This window comes from Aotus nancymaae, unplaced genomic scaffold (genome assembly GCF_030222135.1).
Source record: "Aotus nancymaae isolate 86718 unplaced genomic scaffold, 86718_ANA_hifiasm-v0.15.2.pri h1tg000014l, whole genome shotgun sequence".
Classification (NCBI taxonomy): Eukaryota; Metazoa; Chordata; class Mammalia; order Primates; family Aotidae; genus Aotus; species Aotus nancymaae.
This window is the reverse complement of record NW_026988425.1, coordinates 108609729-108628623: the sequence shown is the minus strand read 5'-3', so window position 1 is coordinate 108628623 and position 18895 is coordinate 108609729. Positions and strand designations below refer to the sequence as shown.

Genomic DNA, 18895 nt, shown 5'->3' with positions numbered 1-18895 from the left:
AATCGCTCTATCTTGTTATTAATCAATTGATTCAACAAATATTTACTGGGAACCTGCTATGTAACCAGAGAAGTTAAAATTTTAATATAACATAGCACTGCTGTCCATAACAATAATAGAAACGATAGTTAATGTATTGAAGTCTCTAGATAGCATGCTAAAAACTTAATCTAGATTACCTCACGATGAAGGAGTTGCTATTATTATGCCCATTGTGCAGCTGAGAACAGTGAATTTCAGATAAAATAAGTAACTTGCCCAAGTTTGTATTGTTATCATGTGAATAAATATTGGAACCCCAATTTATCCTAACCCAGAAGCAAGATTTTAAAACACTTCTCATTTCTATACTACCTCATCCAGAAGCTGATTTGTTGAGATTATACTACAAGCCAATAGGTCATTGTATTACCATGAGAGAAGAGCTGAAGCAGAGATAAGCAGTGTTCTCTGGGAACCCAATAAGAACAGCGGCACACTTCTAGGGGGCAGCATTCACTTGCACTCTAAGGGAACAGCACCTTGGAAGTGTGCCATGTGGTGCTTCTGGGATTCTCAAGGGAGGTTATACATATGAAGAACTTTACTGAGTGAGAGCCATCCAAGCAAATGACAAATGAGTGAGAAGGATCCATGGATTTGAGGTATTGCAATAATTTGGAATAAGAGGATAGAGTGAAAGGAGAATAAATTAGGTATCTATAGAATGGGCAGTGGTCAGATCGTTAATGCATTTGTACGTCATTCTAGGATGTTGAGACATTTTCTTGAAGGTGGTGAAGGAGCCTTCAAACTATTTAAGCAAGAAGCAGCAAGATGATCAGATCATTAGAACAGAAGTGTTAGGATGGGAAGGACTGAAACCCAGCAAATGAGATGAGAAGGACCTAGCTTAAGGCAGCAGATATAACTATATAAAGAAAGCAAGTTTTATGAGAGTGAAAAAGTAAAATCTGTAGGAGTTGGAGACTAAACGGATTTAGAGGCTAAGAAAGGAAGAGGTTAGGAATAAATCCTAGATTTCCAGATTAAGTAAATAGGCAATGATCGTGCTTTTCCCCAAAGGCAAGAAGCATAGAATTAAATATTTTATGTAGTTTCATCTAGCTTCCTTTGAGCTGGAGTGCTTAGCTTTGAACTTTTGGCCTTGGGCTAAACCAATTCCCCTCTCTGTGTCTCAGTTTCTTCATCAGGAAAATATATGATGTAGATTGGATTATGCATCTCCCTAGGACCTTTTCCAATGCATTCTTGTCTGAGCTGAATTGCAAGGTTAATTTAGTTCAGGCAAACATGAGTTCCATGATTTCTTGGTCAGCAAAGAGACTGATCAGGACCACATTGCCATGCTCCTCACATGCCTTCCTTGGTCCCATTCTGGTTCCTCTGCAAGTTAATAGGCCCCCCTTGTTCAAGAGGTTACCCTCTCCCTCTCAAACACCTCCCCCTTAACCATTCTCCTTTTCCCCAGGGCTCGCCTACTCCTGATTGTGTTTACCACTCTGCTTTGCCAATGCAAACTGCTATGTTTCCATTCCTGACATCTGGGTCTCATTCCTGCTTCCCAGTATCAAGACACTTGCATTATTTATACCATTGTCACAGGAAAAGGAAGGCAAGGCTACAGCCTAGAGGAGATATATTCTGGAGAATGTGATGGAAACCCAAAACAGCAACGCGTCCAATTAAACCAACTGAGGCTCACTAAAGCCCTGGAGGTTCCAGTTTGTGCACAATATTGTGCAGATGGCATTCAGCCCAAATTCCTAAATGGAGTTAACCTCTCTATGAGGGAAATGATGTTGTAGTGACGTGCTCAGCTACCTTCCAAGAGGCCAATTTGCAAGAGCACACTTCCTGGTCTTTTTACTGACAGCCATATTTTCTCCTTAGTAAGTGCTTCATCTGAGTCATCAGCAACATCCAGTTCGAGCTGAGGTTAACCACAGTAGGCATGTGCAGAATTTATTCCTCTAACCACCCAAAAGGGGATTTTATGCTCTGTTTCCTTTCCCAAAGTGAAAGAATCAGACTTTCACTTAAATTGAGCCATTATGGGCCAAAGTTCCAATATGGCCTTAGAAAAGCAGGTTTTACTTACAGATCAGTCTTGCCCCCCTCCAATGGCTACTTTGGGGAGAAAAATTTCACCTTAAAACTCAACAGAATGCATCAATAATCAACTGCTCATGAGACTGCGCACAGTGGGACCCTTTATGCTGGCGGAGGTTTTTGGCCATCTCATCCCAGTATCATGTATTATTATGTTCTTCTTTCCAAAATATTTTAATTACATTGAAAGAGTTCCTGTAAATCAACTCCAAAACATACAATCTAATATGTGGCTTTGTTTTGTATCTAACACCCTTCTGGTAAGTAATGATTTTAATGTCTATTATTTATTTGAATGCCTGACACGTGCTAGTTACCATGCTGAGATTTTATAAGCCTCTATAATTGGTATAAGAAGTCCTAAAAGGAGGATATTATCCAACTATGGTGACAAGATTCAATTTCTTCTAAAGTTAAAGGAGGTCAAGCAACTTGCCATGGCTACCCATTAGAAAGTGATGTGTGATAACTCAAACTCTGATCAGCATGGTTCTAAAAGTTTTCCAAACAAAACATTGTGAAACATTTGATGGACCAGTGATGAAGAACAATATAACAAAACTCTCAGTTAGCCAGTTTGAAAGTGAGTGGTCATGCTCTCGTGTTTTTCCACTCTCCGTCTCTGGCCAGCCCTCCTCCCTCCATGAGCGGTAAACCTAACGCCCTGAGAAGGCCCTTGTGCAGTGAGTTCCTGGCAGATTCCTCGGGTGCTAAATCTGTTCCCTTTATCCAGTTTCAGACACTGAAGAGAGACAAGCAGCAGCCTGGATGTCACCTTTATATGCAATCCCTGCAACCTATCAGACTGAGAGGCCTTTGCCATCTGTCTCGCTCAGTTGCAGGTACTGAAGTTCTCCAGGTAGAAGCATTAATCCATTTGGTGTGCCAAGCCCAATCCGAGCAGATGGTTATTGAGACCTCTGTCTTCACCATAAGGTGGGATCTAGACTAGTCTTTTTTACCTGTAACAGAGCTTCTATGTTGCCTGGGTGAGCTCTTGGGGTGGGGTGGGGACTGAATACTGACCTATCACCATGCCTACCCAGTTCCAGGACAGAGGTTTGCCTTGGTTTTTGCCTCTGTTTCTGATTTGCTTTCCTATCTGAGAACTGTTGATTGCCTTGGCCCCCAAGGATGGAAAGTGCTTCGCTCTGGGCAACCCCCACTGTCCAGGAGGAGAACTTTAAGCCTTACATCCAATGCCCTTGGCCATGATCATGTTACCTTGCTCCTGTGTTTACTAGATCAGTTTTCCCCAGGCATGCACAACTCTCTCCTGTGTCTTCATTGGAAACCTCTGTTCTTGACTTCTGGCCTTCACAAAGAGCAGCCTAATGGCAAAACTAGTCTCTCGGGCCCCATCTCCATGTATTTCTTGCTTTCCCCCATTTCCATCAGCTCTGGGCAGAGGGACCTTCACAAAGGCGGAAGGGGAACATGATCCAAGTGGTTTCTTCCTATTTTCCCCTCCACTCCATCTCCTCATCTCATTCCACCCCTCAACAAATAAAACGTAAGAAATTTGTTAATGCCCATCGATGATAGACTGGACAGGAAAAATGTGGCACATATACACCATGGAATATTATGCAGCCATCAAAAACGATGAATTCGCGTCCTTTGTAGGGACATGGATGAACCTGGAAACCATCATTCTCAGCAAACTGACACAAGAACACAAAATCAAACATCGCATGTTCTCACTCATAGATGGGTATTGAACAATGGGAACACATGGACACAGGGAGGGGAGCACTATACACTGGGGTCTGTTGGGGGGGAGTGGGGGGGACAGCAGCGGGTGTGGAGTCGGGGAGAGATAGCATGGGGAGAAATGCCAGATATAGGTGAAGGGGAGGAAGGCAGCAAATCACACTGCCACGTGTGCACCTATGCAACAACCTTGCATGTTTTTCACATGTACCCCAAAACCTAAAATTCAATTAAAAAAAAAAAAAGAAAGAAATTGGTTTAGAGTTCTTTGAAAATTCTAACTTGTCCTCCCTCTAAGAATATCCCAGATGTTCAGCTCTTTGAAATTACATTGAAGACACTATTGAGGGCAACAGGAAAAATGCCCTTTGCCTTTCAACTAAAGTTTATCAAGAAACTGAAGCAATTCAATTAGATACAGATTATTTGTGTCAGGAAAGATATACACAAAACTTGGTTTCTGGTATGGTAAAGAAGCCTTGTTTAGTCTTTATTTTAGCTTGGGAACAATTCCAAATAAAAGAATATAGAAACAAAGTGAAATATTTTTCATCGAGGACCTCTGTGGGTATTCTGTCCTTCTTCCTGACTATGGAACTGGAGAGTGAGTTTGTTGTTTTCCTACCATATCCTCAAATGCAAAAAAAAAAAAAAAAAGGAAATTCTAGATGTGGTACCTTAGCATGAGTCATGAAAATAAGCAAAAATAACACTTGTTCTTCTGCTACTGCTAAGGAATAAAGTGGAAATAAAACAAATCGTGTGTATAAAATATCTTGAGGCCCTTGACAAGGGTTATGGAAAGGAATAAGTCATCCTCTTTTTCCTCCCCTTTTGTGATTCTTTTAAAAGAAGCTGGTTAACTCAAAACATATGCCAGAGATACAAAATAAAACCAGAAAAATCGTTTAAGTAGCTAAAGATTATATTCCACTGGGCCCCAGAGATAGACAAGACCGAAATGTGCCCACCCTGTCCTCTGGCAGAAGGCAGCCCAGTGTGTGTGAGTTATAAATGGAAATCAATGTGCTCTTCAAAGAGCACTGAAATCCCTTTACCAAAATGCACTCACATAGTGAGAGCCAAGAGGATAAGAATCAATATCACTCCTAATTCTGAAGTCCCAATTATTTGAACAGCACAGGGGCCACGCCAGCTGCAATATGGCAGCTCAGAAGAAAGGCTGGCCACCTGGCTCCCCAGGAGCTTGCTCTAGTAGCCTAAGAGATTTCTTCCACTCCCAAGGATGTCCCCGACTGTCCTCATCTGCCTCCTTGGACATGAGCCTCTTGGTTTTTAGGGGAACTTTTTAGCTCCACAAAGGGGAACTGGTTCAATACCTTCTGCTAGCTGATTATAGAGCTTATCTGCTTCTTTGGACTTCTCTTCTTATAAGCCTTCTCTCTGGCTGGATCTTTCTGACTTCTAAACAGACCTTATCCTTTCTGCTCTGTTCTGGCAAAACTGTTTTCCTTGACTCACATGCCTGTATGCCAGTCAGCTTCATTTGAGGGAGCCCCCTTTGTCTCTTCATTGCATTTTAAATTTCTGTGACTTTGCTTTGTTTTAATTTTCTGTATTTAGGTAAATGTGTACCTAGAGTGAAAAACACAGATCCTGAATATACAGTTCAATGAGCTTTTGTGTAACTGACTCTGATCATAATATTGTACATCTCCACTAACCTATAAAGTTCCCTCCTGGCACCTATTATTCAATCAATGCTCTTCCTCAGAGGTAACCACTGTTCTAATTTATGTCTTCATAAATTACTTTGACTGATCTTAAATTTTATGTAAATAGAAGCATAGATTATGTGGTCTTTAGTGTCTAGCTTCTTTCACTCAATATAATATTTATGAGATTCATCCATGTTATTGGCTATATCATAGTTCTTTTTTTTTTTTGGTTGGTTGGTTTTGGTTACTGAATATTTCAATGTTTAATTATACCAAACTTTGCTGTGTGTGGGCTTTTGTACCTAACATCTGGACTCTCTAACAAACACAGACAGAAAACCTGGGTTAAAGAAAATGGGAATGGAGTCACAAGAAGGTCTATGTGATATCACATGAATCTCTGCCACCCATCAGATGAAAAGCTTCCTTTCCTTTGCCCTATGTAGTGACCCTAAGCACAGAAAACTCCTGGATTTTCAATTTCACAAGGCAGAAGACCCAAGAGATAATAGGCCTACAGATTCTTTGAGAAAATAATATTTCTCATGCTAACTAGAATAAAATCCAAGGAAAACTCTTCTTCATTCAAGTCCAGTTCAAATGGTACTTCCAATCTCTGACTTTTCCATAACGCTGAGAGAAAATAACTCAACCCTTCATCGATGTTCCTATAACAGCTCACATGAGCCTTTGTTACAGTGCTTACTCTCTTCTACCACACCAGTTTCCTTGTAGACCTGGCTAGTTTCTACCAAAGTAAAATGTGGTTTCCTCAAAGAAAAGGATAATCTTTAATGAAAAATTTTATTTGTATCCCTGGCACCCAACACCATAGTTATACATATACGATGTAAGTGAATAAACAAATGAATGACTGTCTATGATGGGTGGGTAGGTGGATAACTGATTGGATGGATGGATGCATGAACAGATGAATGGATGATGGATGGCTAGTTGGGTAGATGGACAGGCATATGAATTAGGGGAGGAATGACACAGTTTGTGAATACTGCCATATTCACTATAAACTGAATGACTTGTCTGGTACTTAGCAATGCTCAGCACTATCAGGATACTGCTTTTTCTCACAGTACCACATTCTTGTTGGTCCTGGGAATTCATATTAATCCACTCACCAATAGGCAAATGCCTGAAGAGTATCTAGGACAGGTGGAACTTCCTAGCCACCATAAAGTGACTTCCCAGTGCTTCAGAAAACATTTTCATAAGAGCCAGAAGTTGGGCAGAGTCACAGCTAATCCCATCACAGTGGAAATCTTCCCAGTACAGGACAGGCCTGAGTGCTGAGTGAGTGGCAGCGCTTCTGCTGCCAGCAGGAGACTCATTAAAGATAGCCTCCTAGGTAACTAAAAGGTGATGGTGAGCCCATTAGAGAGCTTTGTAACACTGTGAACAGCATTTAGTGCTCAGCTGTTTCTCACCCACCTCTCAGATGGTCCCAGCAGGAGACACGTCTGTGGCTGTCATGTTTATAGCTAATTAATGTTTATTTATATTTTTAAACAAGACTTTCACCTGTCATGCTTTAAAATAAATGTTCTGCTCTTCAATTAGAGGTTGTCAGAGCAGAGAGGAATTCTGTTTTGTAGTGGATTGAATGTATGCGTGTTTAAATGTGTATTATGTAGAGAGTTCTCCCTTTTAAGTCTCTCTCTCTCTGTCTTTCCTCTTAGAGACTAAAGCTTCCTACTCAGAGAAACATAATTTTTTCAAATTTTAATCATGAGATTGATGCCCTGCTATGCAGGTCATGTGCTTGCTTCCAGAGGGTAGACTGCAGAGATTACAGTGCCTTCTAAGATTGGAGGAGGGAGAAGGTCAGAATGAAAATATTGTACATTTTCAGCAGCATAGAACCAGTATTCTCATTTTTTAATTGTTTTTAAATTTCAATAGCTTTGGTAGTTTTTGGTTGCACGGATGAATTCTATAGTGGTGAAATTTCTTTTAGGTGTACCCACCGCCTGAATAGTGTACATTGTACCCGATAGGTAATTTTTCATTTCACTCCTCTCCCAGCAACCCCCTTCTGCTTCTCTAGTGTCCACTATACCAGTCTGTATGCCTTTGTATACCCATAGCTTATCTCACTTAATGAGAACACGTGGGATTCCATTCCTGGGTTACTTAACTCAGGATAATGGCCTCCAGTTCCATTCAAGTTGCTGTAAAAGATATTATTTCATTCTTTTTATGATTGAGTAGTATTCCATGGTATATGTATGTATGTGTGTATTTATATATATATCTATATGTATATATAGATATATATAAATATGTATATATATTTATACACAGATACACACATATGTGTGTGTGCATATTTATATATGCCACATTTTCTTTATCCACTCATTAGGTGATGAGGATTTGGGTTGATTCCATATCTTTGTGCAATTATGAATTACGCTGCAATAAACATGCACGTGCAGGTGTCTTTTTAATACAAAAACTTTGCTTTCCTTGGGGTAGATACCCAGTAGTGGGATTGCTGGATCAAATGGTGGATCTTTTTCTAGTTCTTTGAGAAATCACAATACTGTTTTTCATAGAGGTTGTACTAATTTACATTCCCATTGGTAGTGAATGAGTATTCCATTTTCACTGCATTAAAGCCTACATCTGTTGTTTTTTGACTTTTAAAAATGGCCATTCTTACTGGGGTAAGGTGGTATCTCACTGCAGTTTTAATTTACATTTCCCTGATGATTAGTGATGTTGACCATTTTTTCATGTTTCTTTGTCACTCATATATCTTCTTTTGAGAAATATTTGTTCATGTCATTTACCCACATTTTAATGACAGTATTTGTTTTTTGTCTTACTGATTTGTTTGAGTTCCTTGTAGATTTCGGATATTAGTCTTTCGTCAGATGTATAGTTTGCAAATATTTTCTCCCATTCTGTAGGTTGTCTGTTCACTCTGTTATTTCTTTGGTCATGCAAAAGTACTTAGTTTAATTAGGTCCCATTTATTTATTTTTGTTTTTGTTGCTTTTGGAGTCTTCACCACAAATTATTTGCCTATACCTATATCCAGAAGAGTTTTTCTTAGGGTTTCTTTGAGAATTTTTACAGACTCAGATCTTAGATTTAAGTCTTTAATTCACCTTGAGTTAATTTTTGTACATGGTGAGAGATAGGGATCCAACTTCGTTCTTCCGTATGTGGCTATCCAATTTTCCCAGCATCATTTACTGAACAGAGCACATATTCTTTTCTACTATATTCTGTTCCATTGGTCTATGTGCCACTTTTATACCAGTGCCATGCTGATTTGGTAAGTATCGACGGGTAGTATAACTTGAAGTTTACTAATGTGATGCCTCCAGATTTGTTCTTTTTGCTAAGGATTTCTTCAGCTATTTTTTGGTTCCATATAAATTTTAGGATTGTTTTTTCTAATTCTGTGAAAAATGATGTCGGTATTTTGATAGGAATTACACTGAATCTGTAGATTGCTTTGGGCAATATGGTGATTTTCAAAATACTGTTTCTTCCTATCCATGAGCAAGGGATATTTTTCTATTAGTCTGTGTCGGCTCTGATTTCTTTCATCAGTGTTTTGTGGTTCTTATTGTAGTGATCTTTTACCTCCTTGGTTAAATATACTCCTATTTTATTTTTTTGTAGCTATTGTTAATAAAATTGAATTCTTGATTTTATTCTCAGCTGGTTGTTATTGGCATACAGCAGTGCTATTGATTTGTGTACATTGATTTTGTAACCTGAGACTTTATTGAAATCATTTATCAAATGTAGGAGTCTTTTAAGAGAGTCTTTAAGGTTTCCTAGGTATATGATAACATCATCAGCAAACAGAAATAATTTGATTTCATTTTTTCCAATTTGGATGCCCTTTATTTCTTTCTCTTGCCTGATAGCTCTGGCTAGAAATTCCAGAATGAGAGTTCTTAAGAGAAAATAATGCACTTTGCTTTCTAGGCAAAAAAGAATTGACTCAGCAAGCCCAGAGGGTTCAAATCCTGCATACTCTAAAATAAGCTCTGTCCCTTGAATGACTCCTGGGAAATAAACTTCACAATCTTAGAATATTCTGCTGGATAACAGATCTTTCTTTACCTTGGGACTTGGGCCATGCCAGATGGTTGATGCTAACAATGTGACTTATGGTGGGGCTTTCAGACCATGAGATATCAATTTGACCTCTGGAGAGGTGGGAGACTGAGTAATTAAAATCAGTCTTGTGGGATATTTGATGGCTACATAACTGACCTCTCAATAAAAATCCTGGACACCAGAGCTAGGTGAGGTTTCCTGGTTGCCAATGGATATTGTTGCTGGAGAGTCAAGCACTATCCATCCATCTCCACTGAGCAAGGATACCTAGAAATTTGTGCCGTGTCTCTCCTAGACTCTGCCAAGAATGACTTTAACCTTTTCTGATTTTATCTGTATCTTCTCAAGGTAATAAACTGTAATTATGAATGTAACTGCTATTCTGAGTTCTGTGAGTCCTTCCAGGGAATCACTGAGCCTGAGAACAGTAATGGGGCTCCCCAACACACTCTTTCAACAGTAAGTAATGAGGAGAAGCTATGCCGCAGGTAGAAAAACATATCAGAATTGAATCCCCACTCTGCCATACACCTCTGGGTGATCTCATTGAAATCAGTTTACTTGTTCATCTCTTTTGAGATTTAAATAAGATTCTACATTATATATTCATTCATTTTAAAAATAAATATTCATTGAATGCACCACCTTTTTGTCACATAGATGTTCAAAAAGTGGTTAAGGGTAGAGATGATTAATTTATTTGGCCAGTATGTGAGCTTCTTCGCTCTATTTTAAGTTTGTTATGTTAGGACTCTAAATTTGGACATATGTCCCCCTACACATTTGTAGACAGGTATGTTCACAGTTTGTAGTTAATAAATGAGCATTTTCATATGGTTACTTGGCTGCCATTTTCTCTTTATTATCTTGAGCCAAGTACTCTGGTTTCAAATAGTCTGTTTTTTAAATCAATTGTATAGTACCAGAGGCTCGGGAAAATAGCTTAGATATAAAAATCCCTGGGACAGTGCCAGAATGATATTTGGAATACAGTAAGTGTTAGTTGAACATAAACACCTAGAGGATTTTGTTCCAAACACTATTTAATAGGTATATACATTTTCTTTCTTATCCAATAACTGAAATACCAGAAAAACAAAGACTTAGGATATGGGACAAAATATAATTTTTTACCCAGTTTTTTGTTCTTTTTTTTACTAGTGAATACTACACTGGAGGTTTGCCTTTGTTGTGGGGTGAATTGTGTCCCCCCAAAAGATGTATTGGAGCTCTAATCCCTGATATTTGTGAATGTAACCTTATTTAGAAACAAGAGTCTTTGCAGATATAATAAATCTATGATGAGGCCATACTTAATTAGGGCAAGCCCCAATACAATGACTGAAATCCTTACTAGAACAGGGCAACTTGGACATAGAGGGAACATGGTCTTGAGACAGAAGCAAAGATGAGTGTTATGCTGCCACGAGCCTGGGAATGCTAAAGATCGCTAGCAACCACCAGAAGTGGGAACAGACAAACAAGGATTTTTCCTTAGAGCTATCAGAGTGAGCATGATCCTGCCAACACCCTGATCCCAGACTTACGCCTTCAGAAATGTGAGATAAGTTTCTGTTGCTTTACACAAAGCTACCCAGTAGTGGCAGTTTGCTACGGCGGCCCAGGAAGCCAATATACAATGCATCCCCCATTCTATTTTGTCATACATAGGTCTTTGGTCTTTGTCTATTCTTGCATTGACCGAATATAATCTGCTTCCTGGAAGGTAGAAGGAAGCAGCCAGGAAGCTGGAGGCAGAAGGAAGTGACTCACCACGGGACTCCGGCCAACGCTGCTCAGGTGGTAGAGGAGTCCTTTGGCATGGTAAATGGTTGGCTGCAGATGAGCACTGGGACAAAGCCATTGTCTGTTCAAATCTTCCCCACTCAGCGAGCATCTGTGGCTACAGTAAGAAACAATAAGCAAATAAATACACATTCAGGAGAAAATAACTTGAGAAAATAAAGCTCTGCAAGATAAACAACTAAACTAATGAATTCAAAACTTTCCTCTGGTTTCTGCCCAATTGGCATCAATTTCAGATGTCCAGAAAGCTGTAGATCTGTCATTTAAGCCCCAAAGTATCCTGATTATTCACAATCCCAAAAGGAACTAGAAACCATATTTGACTTACTATGAACAGAGTTTTAAGTCAAAGTTGGAAAATGTAGTTCCCAACTATATACATCCATGGGGAATAAATTTAATAAATTTATCTAGGCTATGGGTTCTCGGTTCTACAGATAATTAAGTCACATTCAATCTATGATACTGGGTATGTTACATATGATATTTCCAGCTGGCTCAATTACTCTGCAAGGTAGATATTAGAGCACCCCCATGAAGAGAATGAGGCTTAGAAATGATTAAATAAATGGCTGGAGATCTAGGCCATAAGAAAGAGCTAGGCTTTCCCCCCAGGTTTATTGTTTCTAACCCTTAGTCTCTTCTCTTGCACTGCTTGACATTTACCAAGAGAATCAGAGTACCTTTTACAAATATATCATCATGGTGTATTAGAGCAAGAATGAGCTCAAAATCATATATTCCCTCATTTGGGGAATGATGATGTTCATATTGGAAGGTACCAAGTTACTTTACAAATGTGACCCAGCTGGTAGTGAGAGGATTGACTGCCATTGACAGTGAGGAAACTGAGATGCTGAGTTGTCAGGAAGCATGATCCTAAAAACCCACAACCACCAGAGATTACCAAGTGCAGCCCCTACACAGGAGACGTTCCCAGCAGTCCTGCTAAGGTGTCATCTACTCAGTAGGGTCAGTGAGCTAAGTACCACAGATCTGGAGGATCAGCACGTCATCTCCATCACCTCCAGCACCCCCTCTCCTCCCAAGCCCTACGCCTTTGTCCTTCCGCACCCAAGCACTATGGAATCGCTAACAGTTTTCACTCGACTTATGGCCTCCAGAAATGTGAGATGAGTTTCTGTTGTTTTAAGCGACGCAATTTGTGGTAGTGTGCTACAACAGCCCTAAGAAACCAATACACAATACATTGCCCATTCTATCTTGTCACACATAGGTCTTTACTGGGACTCTCCCATCTTCGTGCACTCCCACCTCTTCAACTTTTAGGGTATCAATATGCAGGGGAACTTTCTATGACCTTCCAGGCCATTGCCTCCATCTCCTATTTCTTACAATGACATCCTGAGGCCCCCTTAATCAGAGTTCTTATAAAACCATTTTAGATGCATTTTTATTTTCCTTTCTCTTGACCTCCCAATTAAACTAGGAGCTTCCTGGGGGCAGGGACAGTGGCAGTCTCTTGGTCACCATCAAAACTCTAATATAGTAACTCTGCCAGGTTATTGGGTAAATAATTTAGAAACAATAAATTCACCAGCATTTATACATACAATCAGATATGATTTCTGTTTTGTTTTGTTTCAAATGCACTTTTTTCAATAAACATTAGAGCTAAAAAGAAGGTTCAGCCTTCTCCTTCTACCACTTATTCATTTCCATGTTCCTGAAATTATCTTTAAATATTAGCTTCCTGCTGTCTGTCAGACCCTCTTACAACTTGCTGGAAACTGAAAATCTTTAGATTAATTACTTATCCTGATTTCTCCATTAAAATATTTTGACTTGATAAATGGTAGGTCTTGTGCATGTGCCTCTCTGGCTTTTTTGGTCTTTGCCTGCTTTTTTTCTCCCTTTCTCTTTTTAATAGCAATGACATCTAGAAATAGAGTTTATCAGTTCTGCCTGGTGACCAAGGATGAAGGTAAAATATGAAGCAGATTTTCAATGCCAACAGCAACAGAAAGGAACAGGCAACCCAGACTTGCTCCCAAGCACATTTGCTGTGTTTAAAAGAATTTCTTTTCTCAAATCAAGGCACTTGCAGGCACAGCATCCCAGAGCCCCAGGATGCTCTTTGACGGCTCTGTGATTTCTCCTTGCCTTGACCTGGATTCTCATCAGCACTGGAGATTTGTTTTTTCCTTTGTAACATCGACTGTGATGAAATTAGTTGAGGCCCTTTAAAAGCATTTCTGTTTCTGTAAATGAAAATGCAAGCATGACATGTGTCCAGCAGCCAGCAATTCTGTATCAACTCTCTCTTCATCTTCTTTCCCTGTGCTCCATGGAAACCAAGTTCAGGGGCAACATCTACGTAGAGAAGGCTCATGCATTACCACTTTACATAAATATTATTTTAGATCACAATTCCCAAGAATAGAAAAAATAAAGCTTCATGCTGCAGCCAGAAGAAGCCCAAGTTTGAATAAGAAAACTTAGTTCGAACTCCCAGCTGCTACCAGATATAGGATTTGAGACCTCTTTGAGGGTCAACATTCTCATATGTGAAATACATAAGTCAAACCTCCCCTCAGGTTTATTTTGAGGCTCGAATGAGATATCTTTTTTAGATATCCCTATAGAGAAATATCATATGCTTCCATCTCTGCATATGTCTGTGTCCATGACTATATCCACATCTATACGTCTGTCTACACCTTCATCCATCTCTAAAATGCTCTCGGATGCATTTAGACCAAAGCACAACTTTGACTACATTTATTTGTTCCTTACCTCATCCTAATAAAATTATTTTTCTTATGAAGTAGAGTTAGGTTGCTTATGAAAGGTGGGTGGAAGGGAGAAGTGGCTTGACTAGGAACTCCAGCCAAGAGGCTTTGGTCAGTTTTAAGTATCAGTTGACTTGAACAAACCCAAGAGGAGAGGCAGTAGGCTGAACAGAAAAGAATTTAGCTAAGAAAAAATGCAAAGGAATAATCAGTAGAAATTGCTGACTGAAATTTGGGCTGTTAAACAGTGCACAAAGGAGGACTGCATCAAAGATCATCTAAACATATAGATTCAGAGAGAAATTAGGCCAATGTGAGACACACAGAAGTGAAGAAAGCTCTTATTTTGGGGAAAATTTGGTCTGTTTGTTTTCTGTTTTAGAGCAGTAGAGGCAATGAATCATTCCATTTGTGTACATAGGCTGTGTGGATTTGGGGAGCCCACATGACTGTATTTGTCTTCAAAGCTCTATGGGGGTTATGATTTGGAGAGTATCTCCGTGTGTCCCTATGGCTTTGGCAGTCCCTATATCTAAGCAATTGCAGGTTATTATAATATATACAACACCTAACTTGAGTGCTTCTCCTTTTAAGCAAATCCATTTGCTTCCAATCTCTGAATCCAGTTGGCATTTTGTGTTAATAATATCAGAGATCTGTGCAGTCAGAGGAACTGTTGCTGCTCTTCCCAGGGATCTGTTCTGAGCATTTGAAGATGAAATGCACCCCATCTTATTATCTACTGTAGCATTTCTGAAATGACAGCTGCTCCTTCTAAGGGGAGAGAATTAGCAGATGGACAGCTATGACTGGCTGGCAATAAATTCGGTGCCTATAATTTCTGAAAAGCGGTCCCCTTCTCAAATAGTTTGAAGTTCTTCTTTCTTTAAAAGAATCACGAAATGGTGATTATCGCTACAGTTGGCCCTTTGTATCCACGAATACAGAAGGCCAACTGTACCAAGCAATTTTATGTAAGAAACCTGAGCATCCACGAATTTTGGTACCCATGGTGGTGGGTGTGGGGAAGGTGTCCTGGAACCAATTATCTGCAAATATTGATGGATGATGTTATTATTCCCTCCACTGAAAACCGCAGTTACAGGAAAAATTATCCACTTCGTTTTGTTTTTCACAGATAAAGACATTTCATCTGACTAGTCCTTCTCATTTTAAAAAGCTTTAGTTTAAATGCAGACTAGTTTAAGATAAAGTTTCTATGCACTCGATACGCTAGATCTAGGGTGCTCAGATATCCAGTTTGTCTAGGAATGTTGCATGTTTAATGTTGCATGTTTTACTGCATCCCAGTAACTCTCACAGCAAACGCAAAACAGAGATGTGATACCCTTTTCTAGATCCTTAATTTTAGAAGGTGGTGCAAAGCTAGAATACTTGGCCAGAACTAGGCTGAATTATTTTGCACTGATGGAAAGTTTTTAGGTGGAACTTTCACACTCCTCTAGGCTCAGGTGTCTTCACTTCCTCTGTTTACCTTGCTTGTTTTCCACATGCATTATCTTCCTGTTCTTTTCAGGCCTTTGCAGCCAATGTCTGGAAAAGCCCTAATCCTTAAAACTGAGGTTATCGTGGGGCAGATCTTTTTCCTTAAGAAAAGAGAGAAAAGCTTCTGATCTCCAGAAAACATGGTCATTTTACGACCAAACAAAAGCATCTCAACTGAAATTATCGAAGAGTCAAGCAGCAGCACTAGTCCTAACTAAAGGTCACTGAATGGAGACCATCAGCTGCACGATTCTGAGTGAAACAGAACCATAGACGCTGCACAGTCTGAAGGACAGTGATGGCAATAAAGGTCATTCTTTTAACATTAATTAATTGTGGATCTTGTTTCTCTGCTGAGAACAGGGATCATCCAGAGATGGGTAAACAAGTAATGTAACCAAGGGCTTTAACAATGAGATACTGAACTACCAGGACTCCTAAAGCAAAGAAAGGACCACAAGCAGAGAAAGAGGCAAAGTGAGTCACTTTTTAAAAAAGAATCTATAGAGCTACCATCAAAATACAAAAGGATTCAACATTCATGCATCAGTCCAGGACTAAAAGACAGAGGGATAGAGCCCATCAGACTGAATGAATGATGCCAGGCTTGATAATATTGTGCCTGCAGCACAGCAGGCTCTGGAGCCTAAAGAGAGGCAGCACGTTTGAGATGCAGGCAGCAGCTTCGCCATTCACTGCACATCCTAGGTGCAGGAGGCAGTGAGGGTACAGGAGGATAATATCTATGAAGGCAAAGAGATGCATGAAAACTTCAAGAACATGACGGAACAGCATGGGGGACTACTGGCCAGACACTGCACCCAGAGCTTTCCAAATAAAGATGGTTTGGATGGAGAAAAGAAAAAAAACAAAAGGCAACTTCATTTCAAGGCTACAGTTATTCTAAAGCTCAAAACAACCAGTGTTGTCAGGGACATAGTATTATGTTCAGGATATTTTTTGACCTGTAAAATGCTCAGAAGAATCAATAACTCAAAGAGCAAGGGAAGATAAGAGATCAAACACAGGTGTTCCTACATACCTCCAGGAACCCAGGGATGGCTAACAGAGGCCTGATCACCCCAGAGCCCAGAAATGGGAAGATCAAACACAGGTGTTTCTACACACCTCCAGGAACCCAGGGATGGGTTACCAGAGGCCTGATCATCCCAGAGCCCAGAAAGGGGAAGATCAAACACAGGTGTTCCTACACACCTCCAGGAACCCAGGGATGGGATACCAGAGGCCTGATCACCCCAGAGCCCAGAAATGGGAAGATCAAACACAGGTGTTCCTACATACCTCCAGGAACCCAGGGATGGGTTACCAGAGGCCTGATCATCCCAGAGCCCAGAAATGGGAAGGCCAAAGTCTTTAAAGATAGGCCAGAAGAACTGACCTGGGTTCAAAGATCATCTTTGTGAAAGACATTACCCGTAGTTAACATTTGAACTTTGGCTAGGCCTAAACATAAATGAGTTGTTCTTTATGCCCGTCTTCCTCCAAGGGTGGTCACAAAGAAGGAGCAACAGCATTACCTGGCATCCTGTTAGAGATATAGAAACTCAAGTCCCAGCCCTGAGTCTGCATTTTAACAAGATCCTAATGGAATGTGTAAGCACATTAAAGTGAAAGAAGCAGTGTTTTCCACTAGACTTTAAGGAAAGGAAGAAAATTAACATTTACAAAGGAATTATCACTTTATAAAGGGGTGTATTGCCACCATGCTTCCAGGAACTAGAAAACATATTTAGAATTTCTAGCATCTCATCTGGAGCAGAGCTAGCTCCAAAAGCTTGGAGACACCCCCGCTTACAGACTTGCCCACCCCATTTTTCCCACTGTTGCATTAGTCTCATACATGTTTTAATTTGAACACTAATAGAGAAGATTAAAACGTGATTTATAGTTCTAAGTTATTTTCACAAGTCTGATTTCATAATATCATTCAGATACTCAATGGGGCAATTTTAAAGATCACAGACAACTTCGGCTGAAATCGGCTCAGACCAGATTAAGGGATGACTCAGACTGGCTGCAAATATACAGAGAGCCCTACTGCATCACTTGCATCAATCAAGAACATGTGACAAGTTAATTCACATTTCTACACAGCCATTGTCCCCACATACAACTGACTCAATAAAAGGAAATGTTACTCCCTATGAAACAGTCAGCCCTCTAACGTGGAAGTTTCTAAAGCCATGTCGTCAAACTGTGAAAGAAAAATAAATCTTGGGACCCCAAGATCACTAAGTCAAAGGGAAAAGCCAAGCTGGGAACTGCACAACCCGCCTCGCATTTTATTCCCATATAAGATAGCTACAAAGATAGCAAAGCTACATACCTGCCTCACAAGGAGATTCCTTGTAGACAAAGGAGGCAGAACTCAAAGCCATTCCTCTGTTCAGCTGAGAGAAACGCATATCTGATTGTTCCCTCTGCCCTGTTGTTTCACTAAGCCAGACTCGGGCATAAGTGACTACTCCTCTCAGCTACAGAGATAGAAAAGCGACACACCTGCCTTGCAATTTGCCCACAAGGAGATTCCTCGTGGAAGAACTCAAAGCCATGCCCCTGTTCACCTGAGAGAAATGCGTATCTGATTGCTTCCTCCACGTGTTGTTTCGCTAAGCCAGACTCAGGCATAAGTGATTACTCCTCCACCTTCCTCTCACATGGAACTTGTATATTCAGAGAAAGGCTAATCAGAGTCTCAAAAGAATGCAACTGTTTGTCTCATATCTACCTATGGCCTGGAAGCTCCCTCCCCTGCTTTGAGTTGTCTCACCTTTCTGGACCCAATCAATGTACATCTTACACGTATTCATTGATATCTCATGTCTCCCTAAAATGTATAAAACCAAGCTATGCCCCCAACCACCTTGGGCAAATGTCATCAGGACCTCTGAGGCTGTGTCGTGGGCACATTCTTAACCTTGGCAAAATAAACCTTTTAAATTGATTGAGATCTGTCTCAGATACTCATGTGTTCACAAGACCAACAACACATGCAAGTGAGCAGTGAAACCTTAGGCTGTGCTACTGATTCTGAGGCCAGCCAGTCAACAATCACTTGATGTCACCTATTGCAACCAGCTGACATTTTGAACAACATAAGATTATTTACTAGATACGACTAAGGGTAATTTATTTAAAATCTGAAATTTTAAATTCTTTTTAATTCTCACAAAAAAAAAAGAATAGGAAATAATAAAAGAAAAT

General features: G+C 40.0%; 1 protein-coding gene across 4 annotated transcripts in view; it reads right to left on the bottom strand.

The window, feature by feature from the left end:
- Positions 1-18895, bottom strand: part of AGBL1 (AGBL carboxypeptidase 1) — a 786993-nt gene that overhangs the window by 360184 nt on the left and 407914 nt on the right. For all 4 annotated transcript variants that reach the window (XM_012438697.2, XM_064376229.1, XM_064376228.1 and 1 more), the window contains exon 19: positions 11379-11508. In XM_012438697.2, the coding sequence (XP_012294120.2) occupies positions 11379-11508 (130 nt within the window). The remainder of the gene's footprint in view (positions 1-11378; positions 11509-18895) is intronic.